The sequence below is a fragment of the Pomacea canaliculata genome, linkage group LG4 (assembly GCF_003073045.1).
Source record: "Pomacea canaliculata isolate SZHN2017 linkage group LG4, ASM307304v1, whole genome shotgun sequence".
NCBI lineage: Eukaryota > Metazoa > Mollusca > Gastropoda > Architaenioglossa > Ampullariidae > Pomacea > Pomacea canaliculata.
This window is the reverse complement of record NC_037593.1, coordinates 21038550-21055842: the sequence shown is the minus strand read 5'-3', so window position 1 is coordinate 21055842 and position 17293 is coordinate 21038550. Positions and strand designations below refer to the sequence as shown.

General features: G+C 47.6%; 1 protein-coding gene across 1 annotated transcript; it reads right to left on the bottom strand.

Annotated features, from left to right (window-relative positions):
* Positions 1-7199: 7199 nt before the first annotated feature.
* Positions 7200-15660, bottom strand: LOC112561651 (UNC5C-like protein). Its single transcript, XM_025234241.1, has 7 exons — positions 15490-15660; positions 13967-14126; positions 10358-10554; positions 9512-9712; positions 9090-9272; positions 7855-8768; positions 7200-7509 (listed from the first exon to the last, which is right to left on the bottom strand). The coding sequence occupies exons 1-7, from the start codon at positions 15658-15660 to the stop codon at positions 7242-7244; spliced, it is 2094 nt and encodes a 697-aa protein (XP_025090026.1). The 3' UTR covers positions 7200-7241.
* Between the last annotated feature and the right edge of the window lie 1633 nt (positions 15661-17293).

Sequence of the window (17293 nt, the reverse complement as noted above, 5' to 3'; positions counted from 1 at the left end):
GGGATGAAAGGACCGGCATGCAACGGGGCTGGCGACACCACCAACAATGGGCGCAACGTTGACAGCCGGGGTCAGGGAAGGGACACGGGCAGTGGGTTGGGAGGGGTTTAACGTTGATGAGTGGGAGGTGAGGTGTGTGTGTGATGGGGAGGGTAAGGTGTTGAGGGTTTACTTCCGATTGCATGTGCAGCACCCACTGCCCACTCACACCGCACGCGTCAGCAGCAGTTTGCGAGAGCCAAATACAAGCTGCCTGTGTGTACAGACTGCTGACACATGAGTGCGACTGCTCTCAGTTGTCTTCAAGTCGAGGAATTTAATTCAGACAAACGTAAGGTCAGGGAGTTGCTGTCGCCCTCGAAACAAGGGAGTCGATGCGCGTTTATCTATTAATAATTTCACGAGTGGGGAGATGGGAGGATCAACTGTGTGTGTGGCGGGGAGAAGGCGCTAATGAATGACATAAATGAGACTGAATATTGATAATTTAGAGTTGTTGATGGTATTAATGATAGTAATAATAATATTGATCGTATTGGTCGTATTGATGACAATATTAATAATACTGATCATATTGACAGCATTGAACACGCTGATGTAGATGCAGCAAGTGCAAAACATTTCACATGTGAGAAGTAGGAGACTTTTCTTGGTGCCTTGCATGCCAGAGAGAGCAATTAATAAGATATATAAGTAATGGCAGCAAAGGCTGGGCTTGCACACCCATACACATCCTGCAGTCATCTTACAACGACGACAACAAACAACCAAACTGTATTTTTCATGCTGAGAAGCTGCTTTGTGAATTAGAATATTAATATGCAGTAGCTTCCAGATAATATTTGATTGCTTGTACGTGCAATATAATTAAATGGATTTAAATTATTGTGTTTTATTAGTGAGGCTTTCCGATAGTTATGGTTGCAATCTCGAAGCTTTCATCATTAGACTTGGTTGGTTGGTTGGTTTGTTGGTTGGCTCTTATGTTGTCTACGCTGTCCATTGGAGGGTGTGGTGACTGATGTGACTGGCCAGTCTGGGCACAGGACGGACAACTAGTTCAGTTTTCATACATACCCGGTCCTGACTGACATACAGCACACGTGACAAGGATCTGCCGAATGTCAAGCTGTTTACCAGCAGTTAACTCCGTGCAACGGTTTCTCTTTCACCCAGAGCAGCAAAGGTCAAGTATCGGCAACAAAGCTACAGATGTTAGTCAATGGCCCTCATCGTACATGTATCATTTCAAAAATTACACTCTGTGGGACCGGAAACAAAAAGAGAAAAGCCAGTGACAGTGCCAGTGTCAATGACAGTGACAGTGCCGTCGATTGTTACGTAAAGGGACGTAATGTCGAGCAATTAACGGTTCATGTCTCACGTCACGCCGCGTGATTTTGTCCCCTGCACGAGTCTACGAGCATGGTCGGACATGGCCATCAGCAGCACAGAGTTTCTTTTGCTGAGAAGAAACACAACGAGGCGTTGGAGCAGTTAGTGGCACCAACACTGAGCTGGCGTAAACCTGTAGTGAGGTGTACCACGTGACATCCTACAACGCTCACACCCGCCGTCGCCCCCAACCTTACGCCGAGCAAGACACAGTAGCTACAAAAAGTCAGTCACATCACACAGATCATTACTAACCATAGAAATTGCTCAGACTGACATTCACATAAAAAAAGAAGAAAGAGAGAAAGTAATGGGTTAGAGAAAGAAACTCTTTATAAGTGCGTCGACATCTTGCAGCGCGACTGTGAGGTCTCTTGATCCTGTATTCTTGTATAATTCACAGAATATTTTGCTGCTGCTTGTCACACGGTGTTAGAACCTCGAAACATTCAGATGATGTGGTTTACAGTATGTGTAAACTGGAATCAGAAAACAGTTCTAATGATCAAACCTGTGTGTTTGTATTCAGTGTGGGAATGTGCGTACCTGCTCAGTCGGCTACTTTGTACGATCGCTCATCATCGGGTGAGGAGGTGCTGCCACCTGTGTAGCAATAAAAGCATCATTCACACTCATTCCCCTGCCCCTCCCTACTCTCACCATGGTAAGGTCCCTGTCTCCCTGTCTCCAAGGTGCTGTCCTCTTGGGTTCGCTTCCACTCAGCTTTCTCTCTCTGGAGGTTTGTGTGCGTGATAGAGCATACCACGTGATACAACAGCCTGACTAAGCATAAAATAACAACTTCTCTCTGAATGTGCGAGCGAATGCATTAAGACTGTTTACGTCACTGTCGCCTGTTTGTCAGCCGTTAATGACAGGTAAGGTGATGTTGAACTGCTGACGGCCTTATCACCTGTACTGACTTCGTGAAACCAGTTTGACCACAGACGCCTGACTCGCAAGTTATGTGCACCCGACTCTACCTACTGAATAATTTCTCAAAGGATGGTTGTTGGGGTTTTGTGCGGCTTAAGTAAGCAAGGACGCAGAAGGCGAGAAAATTTTAAGGAGAAACAAGAGATGAAAGAACCCGTCTGAAGACAGAAAGAAGGGTTCACGCCATGCACGGAAAACTGAGAAAACGGTCTACAGAGGAGATAGGTACACATCACAGATGAACAGAGAGTTAAAAGAAACAACTAAAATAAAAACTATGATAACAAAGTTCAAAGAAAAAAAGAAAATTATAAAAGAAAAAAAAATATGCGAAAGACTCCACACACGGCATCAAGAAAGGTGAACACAAATGGACTGATGATGTGCTGAACACCCTGTCGCCAAAGTACCCGACTGCGAGGTGGTTAGAGAGACGGGTAGACAGACACACCGACATACAGCTTATCATGCAAGTGTTCTTTGACACTGCCACTGGCAGAGGGCGAGATGAGTCCGCACGCACACTTCCTAGACTGCCATCATTGCCGTAAGTGCAGATGAATGAGGCTGTTGTCGCGACTAATACTGACAATAAAGATAAAAATAATATAAATGAACTGTGAAATAATTTTTGAAAGTCAGAAAAGTAAACTTTGGAATGTGTGACTTTCGTGTTTTCTTTGATACTACTCTGATACTTCTCTGAGGTAGACTCTATCCGGCGCGGCATTTCTTGTGCACATGCTCGTGTGTACAGCTTTATGATCAAGATAATCAAATCAATGTGTGAAATAGGTATACACAGGCGTGTGACCAGTGTAATCAGTCAAACTGTCAACTTTCAACACGACAAATTCCTCTCTTCACAACTTTATAAAAGTATCGCCCTCTCCTTCTGAAGCGCTTCGGCTGACATGCGTAGTGCGTGGTTTAATATCTGCTCGCATGAATGCATTTTTTTTTTTATAGAAAATAATATTTTTACAAAATAAAGAGCATTCAAAAAATTTCTCTCTTTTTCTCTAATTCTCCACCCCCTACACACACACACAGCATACGTGTACGCACACACATACACACAGTGACATTCGCACGCACACAGTCACACACACAGTGTATTGTGAACGAAGTGTTATACATATATTTATATCCTAGTGTATACACATTAAATTCTTTAACGATCAGTAGCTTCAGCATAAAACTTGCCTCCATACCTTGTGAGTGATGTAAACAGGACAACACCTCATTAATGCCGTGTGTGACTGTAGGTCTGTTGTCTCCGCCATGCGGCCCGCCAGTCAGCTCCCACCCCAGTAAACACTTGCACCTTTATTGTCCTTGTCACATTGACAAAAGTCTCCTATACATCTCCTGTGTATCTCCTATACATCTCCTGTGTCCTTGTCTGTAGCGATCCTCGTGTTTAGTAAACAACGATTAGTCTGTTCCACTCGTGTCTGTCCAGGTCAGTGCCACTGTGCTCTCGGTTATTCCTCTGTGATGAGACTGTTAATGTGTATTGTCTGTGGAAACAGCCAGCTATTGTTGTATTGTTACCTGTATAGGTGGGTTTATATTTATAACTATTACTTTCTGTATAAGCTGGTCAGTCTTACTGTAGTACTGTTTATATTCCGCATGGACATGTCACGGTTGTTGTACTGTTGTCGACATGTTAAAATATATAGTATTGGATAGTAATCACCCTTGAGCCTCTTGTGTGTGGGGGGATGGGGATGGAGATGGGGATGGGGTCAGCTTTTCTCTTGTGTCCATCACCACAAGGGAAAGCGAGTCTTCAATAAACTGATGAGTTTACACCCAAATGAGAAGAAGACAAATCATTTGTACAGGTAAGACATGTAACAAGGCGGTAATGAAGGACGGTTGAAGTGCAGGAAGCTAGATGGAAAACAGATAGAATGAAGAGGAAAAACAAAAAGCCAAATAGCGGCTTTAATATCACAGCTTGTCATCTAATCGCAACAATTATTTCATTAGGACTTTGTACTTAACCGCAAGAAAGAACAAAAATATAAATAAAACAAATCATTTACTCACCGTCTCCGGTACTAGGGGATGATGACAGACAACTATATCCTTGTCAAGCAAGACTAGTGGCTGCTGTCTGGCTCCTCCACAAACAAACCTATCCTGCAGTCAGGTGTCTGGTCCTCCCACACGAAACTGCCCCAGGAGTGTGAACACCTTACAACCCACAAAACTTGTCTCTCCTCCTCAAGGTGCACACTGCTCCAGCCAAAGTGTTTCTCGTTCTTCGGTGAGACCGTGGACATGGATCCAAAGACATCCACACAGAGAACTATGCTGACCCAGAATAATGTGAGTAGCTGCCTATAGAGAGAGGAAAAAACTAAAGGCCAGGGCCAGAGCTACACAGGTCTGGAAGAAAGTCTTTGGTGATCGAACGAAAGAAAGAAATAAACAGAGTCCAGACTTGACAGGTCGCCGCTCGCCAGGTACTCAGGTAAGCACTCCTACCTGGCTGTCGCCGGTCGCCAATTACTCAGGTGAGCGCTCCTACCTGCGGTATGTTCGAGGCTGGGGAATCGTAGTCGCACGGCTACTGTCGCCGGTATGCCCCTTGACCCCTCCCCCCCGATGACGTAGGCGTGTGGCGAAGGCAGACGACGAATAATGGGGGACGGGTGTGTCCGAAGCCCACTCACCTGTACAAACTGTCTGTGGTGTGACTAGAGTCAATACAATGATGTTGCAGTGTGTGTCGTGCATGTGTATGAGTCTGAATGTGGAAAATGTTTGTGTGTGAGAGAGTGTGTGGGCGTGTGACAGGATTGTGAGAGAATGTTTGTGAGTGTGTGTGTTCGTGGGCGCACTACTCTCACGTCGGCCATGTTTGCCTAGGATGTGCATCCGCTAACCTCGCGCTGGCCTGGCGCTTGACTAAGGGAGGAGGGCAGGAGGGTGACAAACACAACTAATGTCTAACGGATCCTGTTAGAGATAGTGGGGCCGCCAAGCACGACGCAGGTCGCATCTACATCCTCGAAACCTAATCAATCAAAAGAAATGAAGTGGTGAGCATGCCTCTCTCACAAAGATGTAAATCCGGATCACGTGACCTTTCACATTCTGGTAACACTTGTCCCACTGTCTGTACACAGCTGTAAAAATAAAATGATCATCAAAAAAACACCACCCATGGTTTTATGTAGGTGTATCTGTGGCATGAGCCTGTGTGCGTGTGACGGGGTTCATCAGGGGTCCTTGTTGTTGTTGTAATGCGAGGGTAGATCGTTGCCCAGGGATACCATTTAGAAGCCGAAGTTATCGAGCATCTGGAGAAGGTAGGTCGCAGGTCGGGCGTTTGCTTGACTTCTGTTTACCCTGGGAAAACGACTTACTCTCGCTTCATGACTACCTCCCCAGGTCTGTGGTCATCTTAAACCTCCGAGTTCATGGTCATTGTGCGATGACACAGGAAGATGCTCGGCTTTGATGGTGGCGGTGGTTGTGGGGGAGGCAAACTCTGTGTTCACAGAGAACAATGTTCACATTCTGGCCTCAGTATCTCATTGTATGAATGTAAGCCTCGAGTTCATGGTCATGCTATATATTTATATGTAAGTCTTGAACTCATGGTCAGATATATATTTATGTAAGCTTCCAGCTCACACTATCGCTAGCCTCCAGCTCATGTTCATGTATACGGCTGTGAGTTCCAGCGCCATGTTTATGTCGTCAAACATAAGTTTCCAAAACTGCTCCACGAAATTTTCTCACGTCTGACATCCATCATTCATTGACAGTTTCCAGCTTCCTATTTCACAATATCAAAACACTTATGACAATATTTAATAAGTAGTATACGTTAATCTACATACCACATCACAATATTTAATCAAATGAAGCAAGACACATATATATATATAACAATACAGAACGAAATAGAATAATATCGATTACTGTAGAATACAATGTAATGACAGCGGAATGTACAATAGGATGACAGTGGAATGTAGAATACACTGTAGAATACAATGCAATGACAGCAGAATACAGGAGCAGACAGAGCGATGTCACAAGGAAGAAGATACAGGTAGATTTTATTTAATCACTCATTCCGTTACAACGTGCGGCCCTATGCTCCTCGAGGAGTAACGAGGACTCAGCTACTAAACAACTCCGTTACAACGGCCTACAAAGCACAGACAGGACTGGAGACTGGAGACTGGACACGACCACCAGACCTGTCGAAGTCACGGCAGACACAAATTTTGAACCTGGGAAGAGACAGAATGCGAGGGAGAGAGAGAGAAAGCACACAATTCCGTTGATGTAATGGCAGGCAGACTTGTTTTTGCCCTGCAATGGTTTGGAGTTACTTCGACTGTAATCACATTTCACCGGTTATTTCAAAGTGTACCCATTTAATACCCGACGCCCTGTGTACCCCGTGTTAAATACTAGCTGGCTGAGGAGTTTTGTGAAGGAGGGGAGAGAAAACCACATTTCAGTAACCGTCAGATAATCTCGTAGGTGCACACAAACACACACAAACACACACAAACACACACAAACACACACAAAACACACACACAGTTCTACAGAGCGCTGGATCCTGACATCGCGATGTTCTGTATTTCTTGTCATCATATATACAGTCTCGGTTAACCTTGTCAGCCACGTTCACGTACAGTCTCGGTTAGCCTTGTCAGCCACGTTCACATATAGTCTCGGTAAGCCGTGTCAGCCACTTCCGGCGTTCAAGCAATGATCATATCCTATTAGCTTCTGGTCTTTGACATGCACAGTTGATGACTAGACATGGAATTTACTACCCTTCTGTCTGTCTGTCTGTCTGTCTGTCTGTCTGTCTGTCTGTCTGTCTGTCTGTCTGTCTGTCTGTCTGTCTGTCTGTCTGTCTGTCACTCAGAAGCACGTGCAGCACTGACTATAGGCGTAATCATGACATCAGAAGTTCCAGTCGCTGACCGATGTCCATCGGAATGTTCCCCATGCTGGACCGTGGCGACCTCTCTGTCCTGCAAGAAGCGTTGGACGTCGCTGGCCGCGTCACAGCGGCTGATGTCGCTGAGCTTGTAGTACAGACACACCAGGTCCATCTGCTGCGTCTCCATGTAGGACAGCACGCTCAGGGTCGGGTTGTCGGTAGACGACAGCCACGGAATCCACCTGCACGGCAAGAGAGCTCAGTCAAGCGGTCATGTTTAAATTCAGGTGACAATCACACCCACACGCAACGGTTGGATGTATTACCCAGCTACACCTACGTACATTCTAGAGCAGACCTGGGCAAGGGGCGGCTCGCGGGCCGCCCCTTGACCAGGTCTGGTCTAGAGGGTTGCAGAAATCCCTTCCACCGCCTTTTACACCCCCTGTTAAATCACGCCCCCATTTCTGATTGACAGTCTTAGTGTGCAGGGGAGAGGGGTCCGGTCATACTAGGACCTTCACTGACCCACCATAAAAAGCTTGACCTCCACCAGTAACACAAAGCACGAGCAGGTGTAAACTTACTGATCCAGCCCGACACTAGAGGCGAGCATCCTCCAGTCGTTTCCAAACGGCGAAGGGGGGTCCAGCCTCATTTTGAGCTTGACCTTCAGTTCCTGCGGGTACACATTCATCTGCCCCTCGCAGCTCTTCCCAACCAGCTTGGTCAGCGAGGGGAATGGCAGATCCTCCACGCAGTCCGCCTCGCGCTCGAAGTCCACCAGCACGTTGGCGCCGCTACAGTGAGGGTCCAGCTTGACCTTTCCCTTGATGACCCCGCCATGCACGTGCATGGATGGCATGGTGATGCTGACGCCGTGACGGTCGCAGGTTGGGAGGAAGGTAGGAGTGCTGCAGGTGGGGTCGTGTGCGCTGGGTGGCGGGTGCGGGGTCAGGTCGGGCTCCGCGACCTCCGTCAGCAGCAGGTTGATGCGGTCCGGGTTGTTGCGGTGACTGTGCTGGTAGATGGACAAGTCCAGGTTGATCTCTCGCACGTGCGTCTGCACCAGCGCCGGAAGCGCCGTGTCCGAACTCATGACGTCACTGGTCAGCCCTTCCCGCGCGGCCGAGGAGGAGGAGGAGGAGGACAGGAGCCTAGGGGTGTCGGCGAGGCAGACGCGCTTGAAGCAGAAGGCCAGGTGCGGACACTTGCCATGCCAGATGGCGTGGAACGACACGCGCTCCTCGTCGTCGCTGTCTGCCTCGTGGTGAGCCTCCCTGACGGCGCACCAGCCACGTGACACGTAGCCCACCGTGAGGTTCACGTCATCGCCGCAGCCGTCGAAGAGGAAGGTGTGTTCCGGGCAAGCCAGGCGAAAGCCATACTTGGCCTCGTTCTGGATGGCCCACTGCAGCGCGCATGGCGTCTTGTTGAGGAAGTACACGCGCACCTGGTAGTGATGCACGCTGCGGTGCAGAGGAGCACAGAACGCGGCGATCTGCAAACCACACAACTGAGTGCCACTCACCCTCGGACTGTCAACAAGGTTTGTGTGTTTCTGGTCATTGAGCACATGCAGAGATGGTGTGTGATGATCGGCGAGAAGATGAACGAGAGTAAACAAACAGCCAAACAGGTTTAACTATATGATGATGACGACGACGATGACAAAAAGGATGCGCCAATGAAATCTCAACTTAATTGTGAAATAAATGGTATTTAGTGTAACTCGCTGCGTGACTATTTACATTTTGAATGTAATTACTCAGCCAGACATGTTTATATTATCATTTTTGTGCTTGGATGGAGGATGCACTACCTGCAGCCATTTCTTGCCACTGCTTCCCTCTGGTGGCGTCTGCAGACAGGCGAAGAGGCTGAAGTGTTGCAGATGAATCTGGCATTCATCCGTTGTCAAGGAAACCTTGCCGCTGCTGTCTTCAGCTGAGCACATGACCTGCCAGTTCTTCTCCTCCGTTAGTTCTGTTTCACTGGACACCACCTGAACGGTCCGAGTGAAGAAAGAAAGCCATGAGCCCCATAGGGAACTGTCAAGCCTTGCTTAATCTTTCATCTCAAATGTCAACAAAAATAAATAAATGGACAAACAGGCCGAGTCCACAGACAGAACATGTACAAGTCAGTTGAAGATACAAATGGTTATTAAAAGATAAAAGAATCCTGGGCGGCAGAGTTTTGTTGTGGACCAGAGATGGTCTCTAGCACCGTGAGGTGTCTCACCTGAATCATCCGGGGATCGAAGGCGCAGTGTTTGTAGGACAGGACACACGGTTTGTCCAGCCTCAGTCCGTGAGGTCCACAGTACACCACGGGGCTGACCAGCGCCTGGGTGTTGGTCATGTGCGGGAAGTCGCTGAACTCCCAGCTGAGCACCAGACTCACCAACTGCTGCCGACCCCGGGCCACGGCTCCTGGGGGAACCTGTCATCGCCACAACATGCAAACACTCGTCGTCATCGCCACAACATGCAAACACTCGTCGTCATCGTCCGGGTGACTTCGGGTGTCTCTCAGCTCGTGTAAGTTCACATGCTTATCACATAATGATGATGAAAGCAATGGGACAGGCTATAATAACCGTTGATTATCTGGACAACAGCATGTGTGGTTATTTACAAACATGTCAAGACCCGTGTTTGCCGCATGCAGTGAGTGACAGAAGAAGGATGCACAGAGATGAGTAAACATCCATTTTTTCCTTAAGTGTTCTCGTTGCTCATCATCAAGAGATTTAAGTGCAGCATTGCCGCACATGTTGTAAGCCCTCAGGGACATTCTTTGCTTATCGAGATCATTTCTGTTCGGCAGCAATAACTACGGGCCGCCATTGTTAATGGCGCTTCCTGTGTCAGAGGTCATGACGAGTGTAATGTCGCGTCATCGTTACCTTACCAGACGATCTTATCTTCTCCTACACTACTTCCGGGAATAGTTGTTTGTAGTTTGCACTGACAGCCCCTTGCTACTTTTATAACACTAATTTCATGTCACACAATAATGTCATTGTCACCAAATGAAGTCATTGTCGAGGGTTTGTAAACAAGTCATGGCTGTTATCAACATTACCAGAAGTGAGATGCCCATGTTGTCCAGCACCAGGAGCTCGCCCTTGTGATCCACCTGTCTGGCCAGACTGACCACTAGCTTGCCGGCCACGGTTCGCTTCTCACTGCGGGTAGCAGGTACGAACAGGTCCCGTATGAGTGATGGGAAGGTGTCGAAAAGACTTGGACACTGGATGTTCAGAGGCAAGGAGTCGTCGTCTGAACCAAACAGAAACACAAGTAATGAGTCCTGTGGACACACGTGTAATTGTATACAGTTGCAGTTAATTTTATACAGTTAATTGACAGATTATGAATGTTATTAAAGAACTAAAACAAGGACAACATTAGGTTACTGGCAAAGACTGATGTTTCTTGACTGTATTCTCATATCCACGAAGATAAACATGTGGGAAGAGCACCCTGACACACTGTAAACAATTAATTTTACACAAGTTCCACTTAGTGGCAGATGTCATGAGGACTCGGGGCTGCCAGCCGGGATCTTGTTGCCTGAGCTTGGGGAGGCTGTTGCTGGCCTCATGAGGTCTTCTATTCTTGTGAAAGGGAGATAACACTTTTAGTTGTGAGAAATTATCCCCCTTTCCGTCTGAACCAATTAGAGAAAAACAAAAATTTCTAATAAGCAGGTTCGCAAGCTTAGTGGAGGAGACAGGGTAGGCGTACGGCGCACCTTGTAATCACGTGCTGGCTCACGCTCGAGTGAACTCTATCCGTTGAGTTTTGCTTCTGCCCTCTTGGGGCCGTAGTTATGTAGCGAGTTGTTCCAGTCAACCGTCATCTTCAGAACTCAAAGCACATACTCAACACACACACTCGCTCACGTAGGCAGAAGGACTTGACAATAGTTTTAGAAACTCATATCAGCGGAAACCCTGAGACTAAAGGTAGCAAAGTCGTTTTCCCAGGGCCAACTGGGGCTTCGAGGAGAAGAGTCCTGTTTCCGAAGCTAAAATGGCTATCAGACCCCGAGGACACTACTTCATGTTTCTTTACCCTAGAACATCTTCTCCGGGGTAAAACAACATCTTCGGGTCTGAACACCGCTTCATGACTACAAAAACAAGATCCTTGTCCTCGAGTTAACCATGCTGCCCCCAGGACAAAGAATTCCCCTCGTTTTACAACCATCACCCCCCGGATACTTCCGCCTCCACTTACTTTTCTCTCGTTTTCTATTTTTACGACTCGTTGCCGTTGACTTCACTGCCTGCCTACGTGTCAGCTCTTTATGAGACATTACCTGCTGATGTTGCTTTGCCACCTGCATTAGTCTCGGGGTTTCCCCTGATGTGAGTTTCTAAAACTGTTGTCGAGTCCTTCTGTCTACGTAAGCGCGCAAGTGTGTGTTTGTGTGTTTTATTATGTTTGGACTCTCTGCTTTGAGTTTGGAAGCCGACGGTTGACGGGAAACTGTGTTTACAGCTGACAGACGTGAGGGTGACATGTTTATAGCCTCCTCACCTGATAACTGCCTCCGCTTGCTGCTAGGCACGTAGGCCAACGAACCCAGGTTCAAATCCCTTCTGTAGCGACATGTTTCAGCAGGTTGTATCTTTATTATGTAACATGATTAAAGCAAAGCTAGCAACATGCATCAACTGCCTTCTCGTGTCAGGTGACGTGGTGCAGCTGTTTAGGTGCGAGAGCTGTACAGCTGCGTGTCGGCCTGTCGTACGTGCTGCACGAGCGAATGTGAAAGAGTGCGTGTCAAGATTTTAAAATATAAAATAGAGAAAGTTATAGAAGGCTTATAAAAATCAACAGCTGGAAAGTTCTCCACTTCCCGGCTAGACACGGCAGTCGCCCACTCGAGTCATTTGCGAGGAGTGGAGTTGTATATCCCAGAAAGGAGCGGTAACCTACAACCACAACTCACGTTGGTCCAATTTCTGGCACTTTGATTCCAGAAAGAGGTTTTGGGGCAAAGGCATCTAATCTGCTGTAACACTGTTGAATAAATACAGTTTTTGGTCTTTATGACTGCAGTGAAGGTGAGCCCAGTAGAGAAACTGCTGGACCACCCCTTCAATGAATTTGTTAGATTGTTAGCAGATGGTGCGAGGGACCTAGAGAGAGGGACACCCAGAACCGGGTCCGATGGCGGGGTGTAGCTGCGGCCCTGTGCTCCACTGGGGGCGAGTAGGAACAAGAAAAAGACTACAAGCGTACATGTCTGGCCGTGAGGGAGAGAGAGATGTGTGTGTGTGCATGAGAGAGAGTAAATGTGTGTGAGAGTGTATGTGAGAGAATGTGAGGGAGAGAGAATGCGTGCAAAGAGGACAAGAGCCACCACTCAGGTGGGAAAGTGACCCGGATGTGACCGTAGCCACCCGCCTGTGAGGAGTATCGGTGTTCACGGTGTTGCCGGGTACATGGGCGCTGCACCGAGTTGTCACACCTCTCACACTAAAGGTCTACGATTGTTCTCTTTTCTGAAAAATGAAGAGCAGTGAACTAACAGCATTTCCTTTCTTTAGTCGTGTTTATCGCTGGTTGTACAGCACGAGCTGCTGGTGAGCAGTTTCTCTAGTCTTGTGTTGTCATTGCCATGGATGTAAGAAGTAGATGTACAACTGCCGGCGAGCGATCTGTGGGGCCAGCCGCCATCCTACTTAATGCAAACTGTGCTCCCTGCTCTGACCATTGGGAGCCCAGCCATTGCATGAACTTCGTGAACAAACACTGGATGATCTGGTTGCAGCTTCAACCATTTTTGATGTACTGAATCCACCGTGTGTGAGAGAGTGAGAGAGAGAGACTGAGAGAGTGTGTGTTTGAGTGTATGTGTGTGTGAGTATGTATGAGAGAGAGAGACTCCAGGGTGCCGTGACTTTCACGAGGACGTCCGTTCCCTAATGACATCTACCCTGTATGTCCTAAGTTCCCAGTTATCGTCTGTCTGTTGTCGCCCCCCACACCCGCTTGTGTGATTCAAGGAACAAACTATCAGAATGCTTCAGGGTTGAACTGTCTGGGGCAGGGGAGGAATAATTGTAAGCATTGACTCTCTTTGAGGAGTTCATTAACATTTATAGGACAGACAGCGAGGACCCACCCTGTTGTGTTAACCGTTTTTTCCCCTAGGATTCGTAATCCTGTTTATGTGTTTGGAGCTATTTCGTTTGGTTGGCCAGTAATAATTACCCTGTGAGTGTCAGTTTTAGTAATGTCGACAGGGTACCTGAGCGCCAGGTGTGATTTCTTTTTGAGTGGAAGAAAGGACACTCCAAATGTCCGGATGAGTGCGCGAGTAGTGGTGCTCACGTTTAGTGTACTCTACATGTAACTTGGGTATAGTAGTTACTTCTGCTACATGTAACTTGGGTATAGCATTTACTGAATCTCTTATATGTAACTTAGTTAAAACAGTTACTTCTGCTACATGCAGTTTGGTCATAGCAGTTACCTGTGACGTGTGGTTACATGAATGCATGTGATGTCACGTATAAATTCCTAGACACGGCCCAGAGAATTCAATTACAGCGCTGGAAAATAAATGCCTCTTGGTCAGTGGAAAACCAAAACTTGTTAGACGGATCTTAGAGTCGGCTGATGGATGAAATGATGTTTGGGAAGGAAGTGTGTGATGGGAGGAGGGAGGACTCACCGTTAGGAAAGGTGTCCGGGAAGACTGGCAAGGTGATCCCGTCACTGACCACGCTGGACAGGAAGCTTGTCTCTGGCCGGACGTCACTGTCCTGACCCCGCACTCGCGAACCCAGAGGTGTGAGGACTGACCCCCGGGGTCTGGGGCGCCATCGCTGGTGCTAGCAAAACGGACAGAAATGGAGAGAAGGGATTGAAAAACCAGCATCCTTGTTTACATCACTTGCCAGACCAACCTTATCCTTACTAATCCTCACAAACACACACAAACACACACATAAACACACACACACACAAACACGCACACACACAAACACAAACACAAACACAAACACAAACACAAACACAAACACAAACACACAAACACAATGTTCCGTTATTCTGTTATTCCAGTTTCCCAATGTCGGGGCTACAAAGATGTTCAGCTCTGGCAGCAGTCTGTGTCTTCCACTCACTACCTTCACCAAGTCACCTAACAGCAGTTATTTTCTGGCATAATTTTCCAGTTTTGTAACGAATATTTCCCCGATTCCTTTTCTGTTCAGCGTTTAGATCAGAGGCAAACAGCTAAACACTTTTTTAAAACGTTTTTCCAGTTTACCGGTGAATATTATGACGAACAACTTCCATTTTCACCTACTTTTTGAATCATTGAACTATATTGAGAATTTTTTCGATCATCAAATCCATCCTCAACATTGTTTAACAACTCGCTGTTAAATATTTATGAATACTTATGAACAGAGGATATAAAAGGTGGGAGGGCTAGACCTTATCACGTGACCTTACAACTAGTGGACTCGTGAGGCCTTGTAGCATCATGTCTACTCTTGACAACACGATTTGTCAGAACAGAATCCACCCACAGCCTTTCATCGTTTTCACTGTCAGATGCTGAGCCGTGAAAACCGACCTCTGCACGTGCAATCACGTGATAGGCTAATTTAGTCTTGTTACACAGCGCTGTCATCCGGGTCACACACTTTCACCCAGCCAGTGCACCGCTCACCTAGCCAATCACCAATCACCCAAGTGATACACCGAGACAGTCCACCATTCACCCTGACAGTCCACCATTCACCCTGGCAGTCCACCATCCACCCTGACAGTCCACCATTCACCCTGACAATATAGATCACCATGCAAGCACCTTGCGTGATGTCAGTCATCTGGATTGTTTGTTTCGGCGACTGCTGCTCCCCCTGCCGACAAACGTTGAAGCTCACGTCCCTTTCCTGCTCGAACGTGTTATTAGTATATTCTCGGGTACATTCACGGGTACCTTCCGGGCTAGCCCGCGGGGTGAACGCAGAAGCCAGGCCACTGCTGGCGAGTCTGCCACACAGGCAGCTGTCGTAGAGCGAGTCACGTGACGACTGACACAGACACGTGGCAGTGTCACCCACACCACGGCGCCGTCTGTCCAGTGCGCAGCTGCACGTTGCGTGAGGCGTGCTCAGGGTCGTGGAGCATGCGCACGAGAGCTGGGTGGTGCGAGAGGAGCGTTTGATGAGGCGGTAATACCGCCAGCACAAGAGGACCACGAGGAGGAGGATGAGCACGACCACCATGGTCAGCATCACACACAGCAGCAGCTTCCCATCCACGGAGTCCAGGAAAGGATTTGCCTGCAGTCATCTTGCATTGGGTGCAGTTGGGTTCCTCCTCTGGCTGACCTGCCGCACCACCATCCATCCTGCGGTCAGAGGAACTCGGGGTCACTGTGGTGTGATGCTGGCAAGGTGGTGTCCATCACGTGTTCAGTAGAACTCAGCAGCGTGCAGTAGAAGTGGACAGTGAGTATTCTGGGAAGGGGAGGCATGTGACCTGCTACAGTGCAGCTGGACTGCATGACAGATCGGGAGTTGAGCTGCACCCAAGGGTGCTCGTGGGCTTCGGGGTTGGGAGACAATCTTAGCTGCTCTAGGGTCCCAGCAGCCCTGGTTGCACTAAAGTCACAGAGTCCTCGCTGTACTGGGGTCACGATCAGTCCTGGCTGTTATGGAGTCACAATCCCAGCTGGACTGTGATCGCAAGCAGGCTTGGCTATTCCGGGATGTCAATGGCTCCACTAGGGTCACAAGTCCTGGTCACAGTCCTAGCTGTACTGCCATCATAGAAACGCCCTAGTTATCGTGGGGTCACGAAACAATCCTGGCTCTACTGGGGTCACAGACACTCATGGCTACAATGTTTTCAGACAGTCCTGACACTACTGTACCGAGAAGACAGCTCTGGCTGCTGATGAAGGCCTTGCTTGTCACGTATCCTGAGTGCTCCTCGCTGCCTCCCCTCAAACCCTGTGTGTACCTGCACAGAAAGATAAATTTGTTCAAGTGTCTCGTGGCGGGTTCTTTTTACTGACTGTAACAGTTCTTTATTCAGAGCCAGTTAATTCAAACACTCAACTGTTTCCCCCTGTGCAAACGGTCCTTCCACCTGCAGTCTGGGACATATCTGATAAGTGTTAAGTTACTGATACAGGGTGAGCCCACCTCCTATGATACACTCGTACAATCTCGGGCTCCCTTTATGTGGCCCACCCTGTATTATGGCGAAAAAACATCATAATGGAAACTAGTAAAATATTAAATAATCTCTTGATGCCGTCTCCTCTTTCTGAAAAGGAGTTCTCGCAAAAGCTATCTCGCCCCTTTCACATTTTTCATAGTAAGTCTGTGTTCAGCCGATACCGCGGCGCAGGGTTTCATTTACTGCTGTAGACTTCTGTCCTCACCTGTCATTATTGCCAGTAATTGTGGCAAACATGGCAACAGGCAGAGACAGAGCAGGTTGCTCTCTGTCTCACTTTCCAAGACCAAAACTTCCTGACTATGCAGGTGCCAAAGCCTACTCATTGCTTCTGTGTTACGATCTGCTTGAGACGAGATTTATCAAGAAAGCCCAACAGTGGACTCCAGGTGAGTTTTATTGCCTCACCTGCCTCACGTTGCCGAGCCCCGGTGAGTCCCAGCCAAGAGTGTGAGGAGTCAAGAGTGGCCCTCGCTCCACAACACTCAACACAAAGCTCTCCAAGTGGTTTCCGTCTGTGGATCACACTAGATTATCTAGATATGTAGTTTTACTTTCGTTTTGACATCTCTTTAGCAAAGTTTGATGGAGTTACTTTTGCTGACATCCAGTCTATCGTGAGGTTGTTTCTGTTCTGAGCGCCGTGAGTACACAACCAAAATGAAGACTTCATTAAAACAGAATCTTACTTGTTGTTTGAATTGTGTTCTGTTGTATCTTAATGACTGATAGGACATATCAAAATGACCTCGTGGCAAGAACAAGAGATTGTTTTGTTTTAAAAATTTTGAAAATA

Bases quoted from the DNA above. Each gene is read 5' to 3' on its own strand.
- LOC112561651 (XM_025234241.1), bottom strand. From the start codon at position 15,660: ATGGATGGTGGTGCGGCAGGTCAGCCAGAGGAGGAACCCAACTGCACC. The intron at 8,769-9,089 runs GTAGTGCATCCT...TGTGGTTTGCAG, and splicing joins GTGGCAAGAAATGGCTGCAG to ATCGCCGCGTTCTGTGCTCC. The intron at 7,510-7,854 runs GTAAGTTTACAC...CTTGCCGTGCAG, and splicing joins TCTAGTGTCGGGCTGGATCA to GTGGATTCCGTGGCTGTCGT.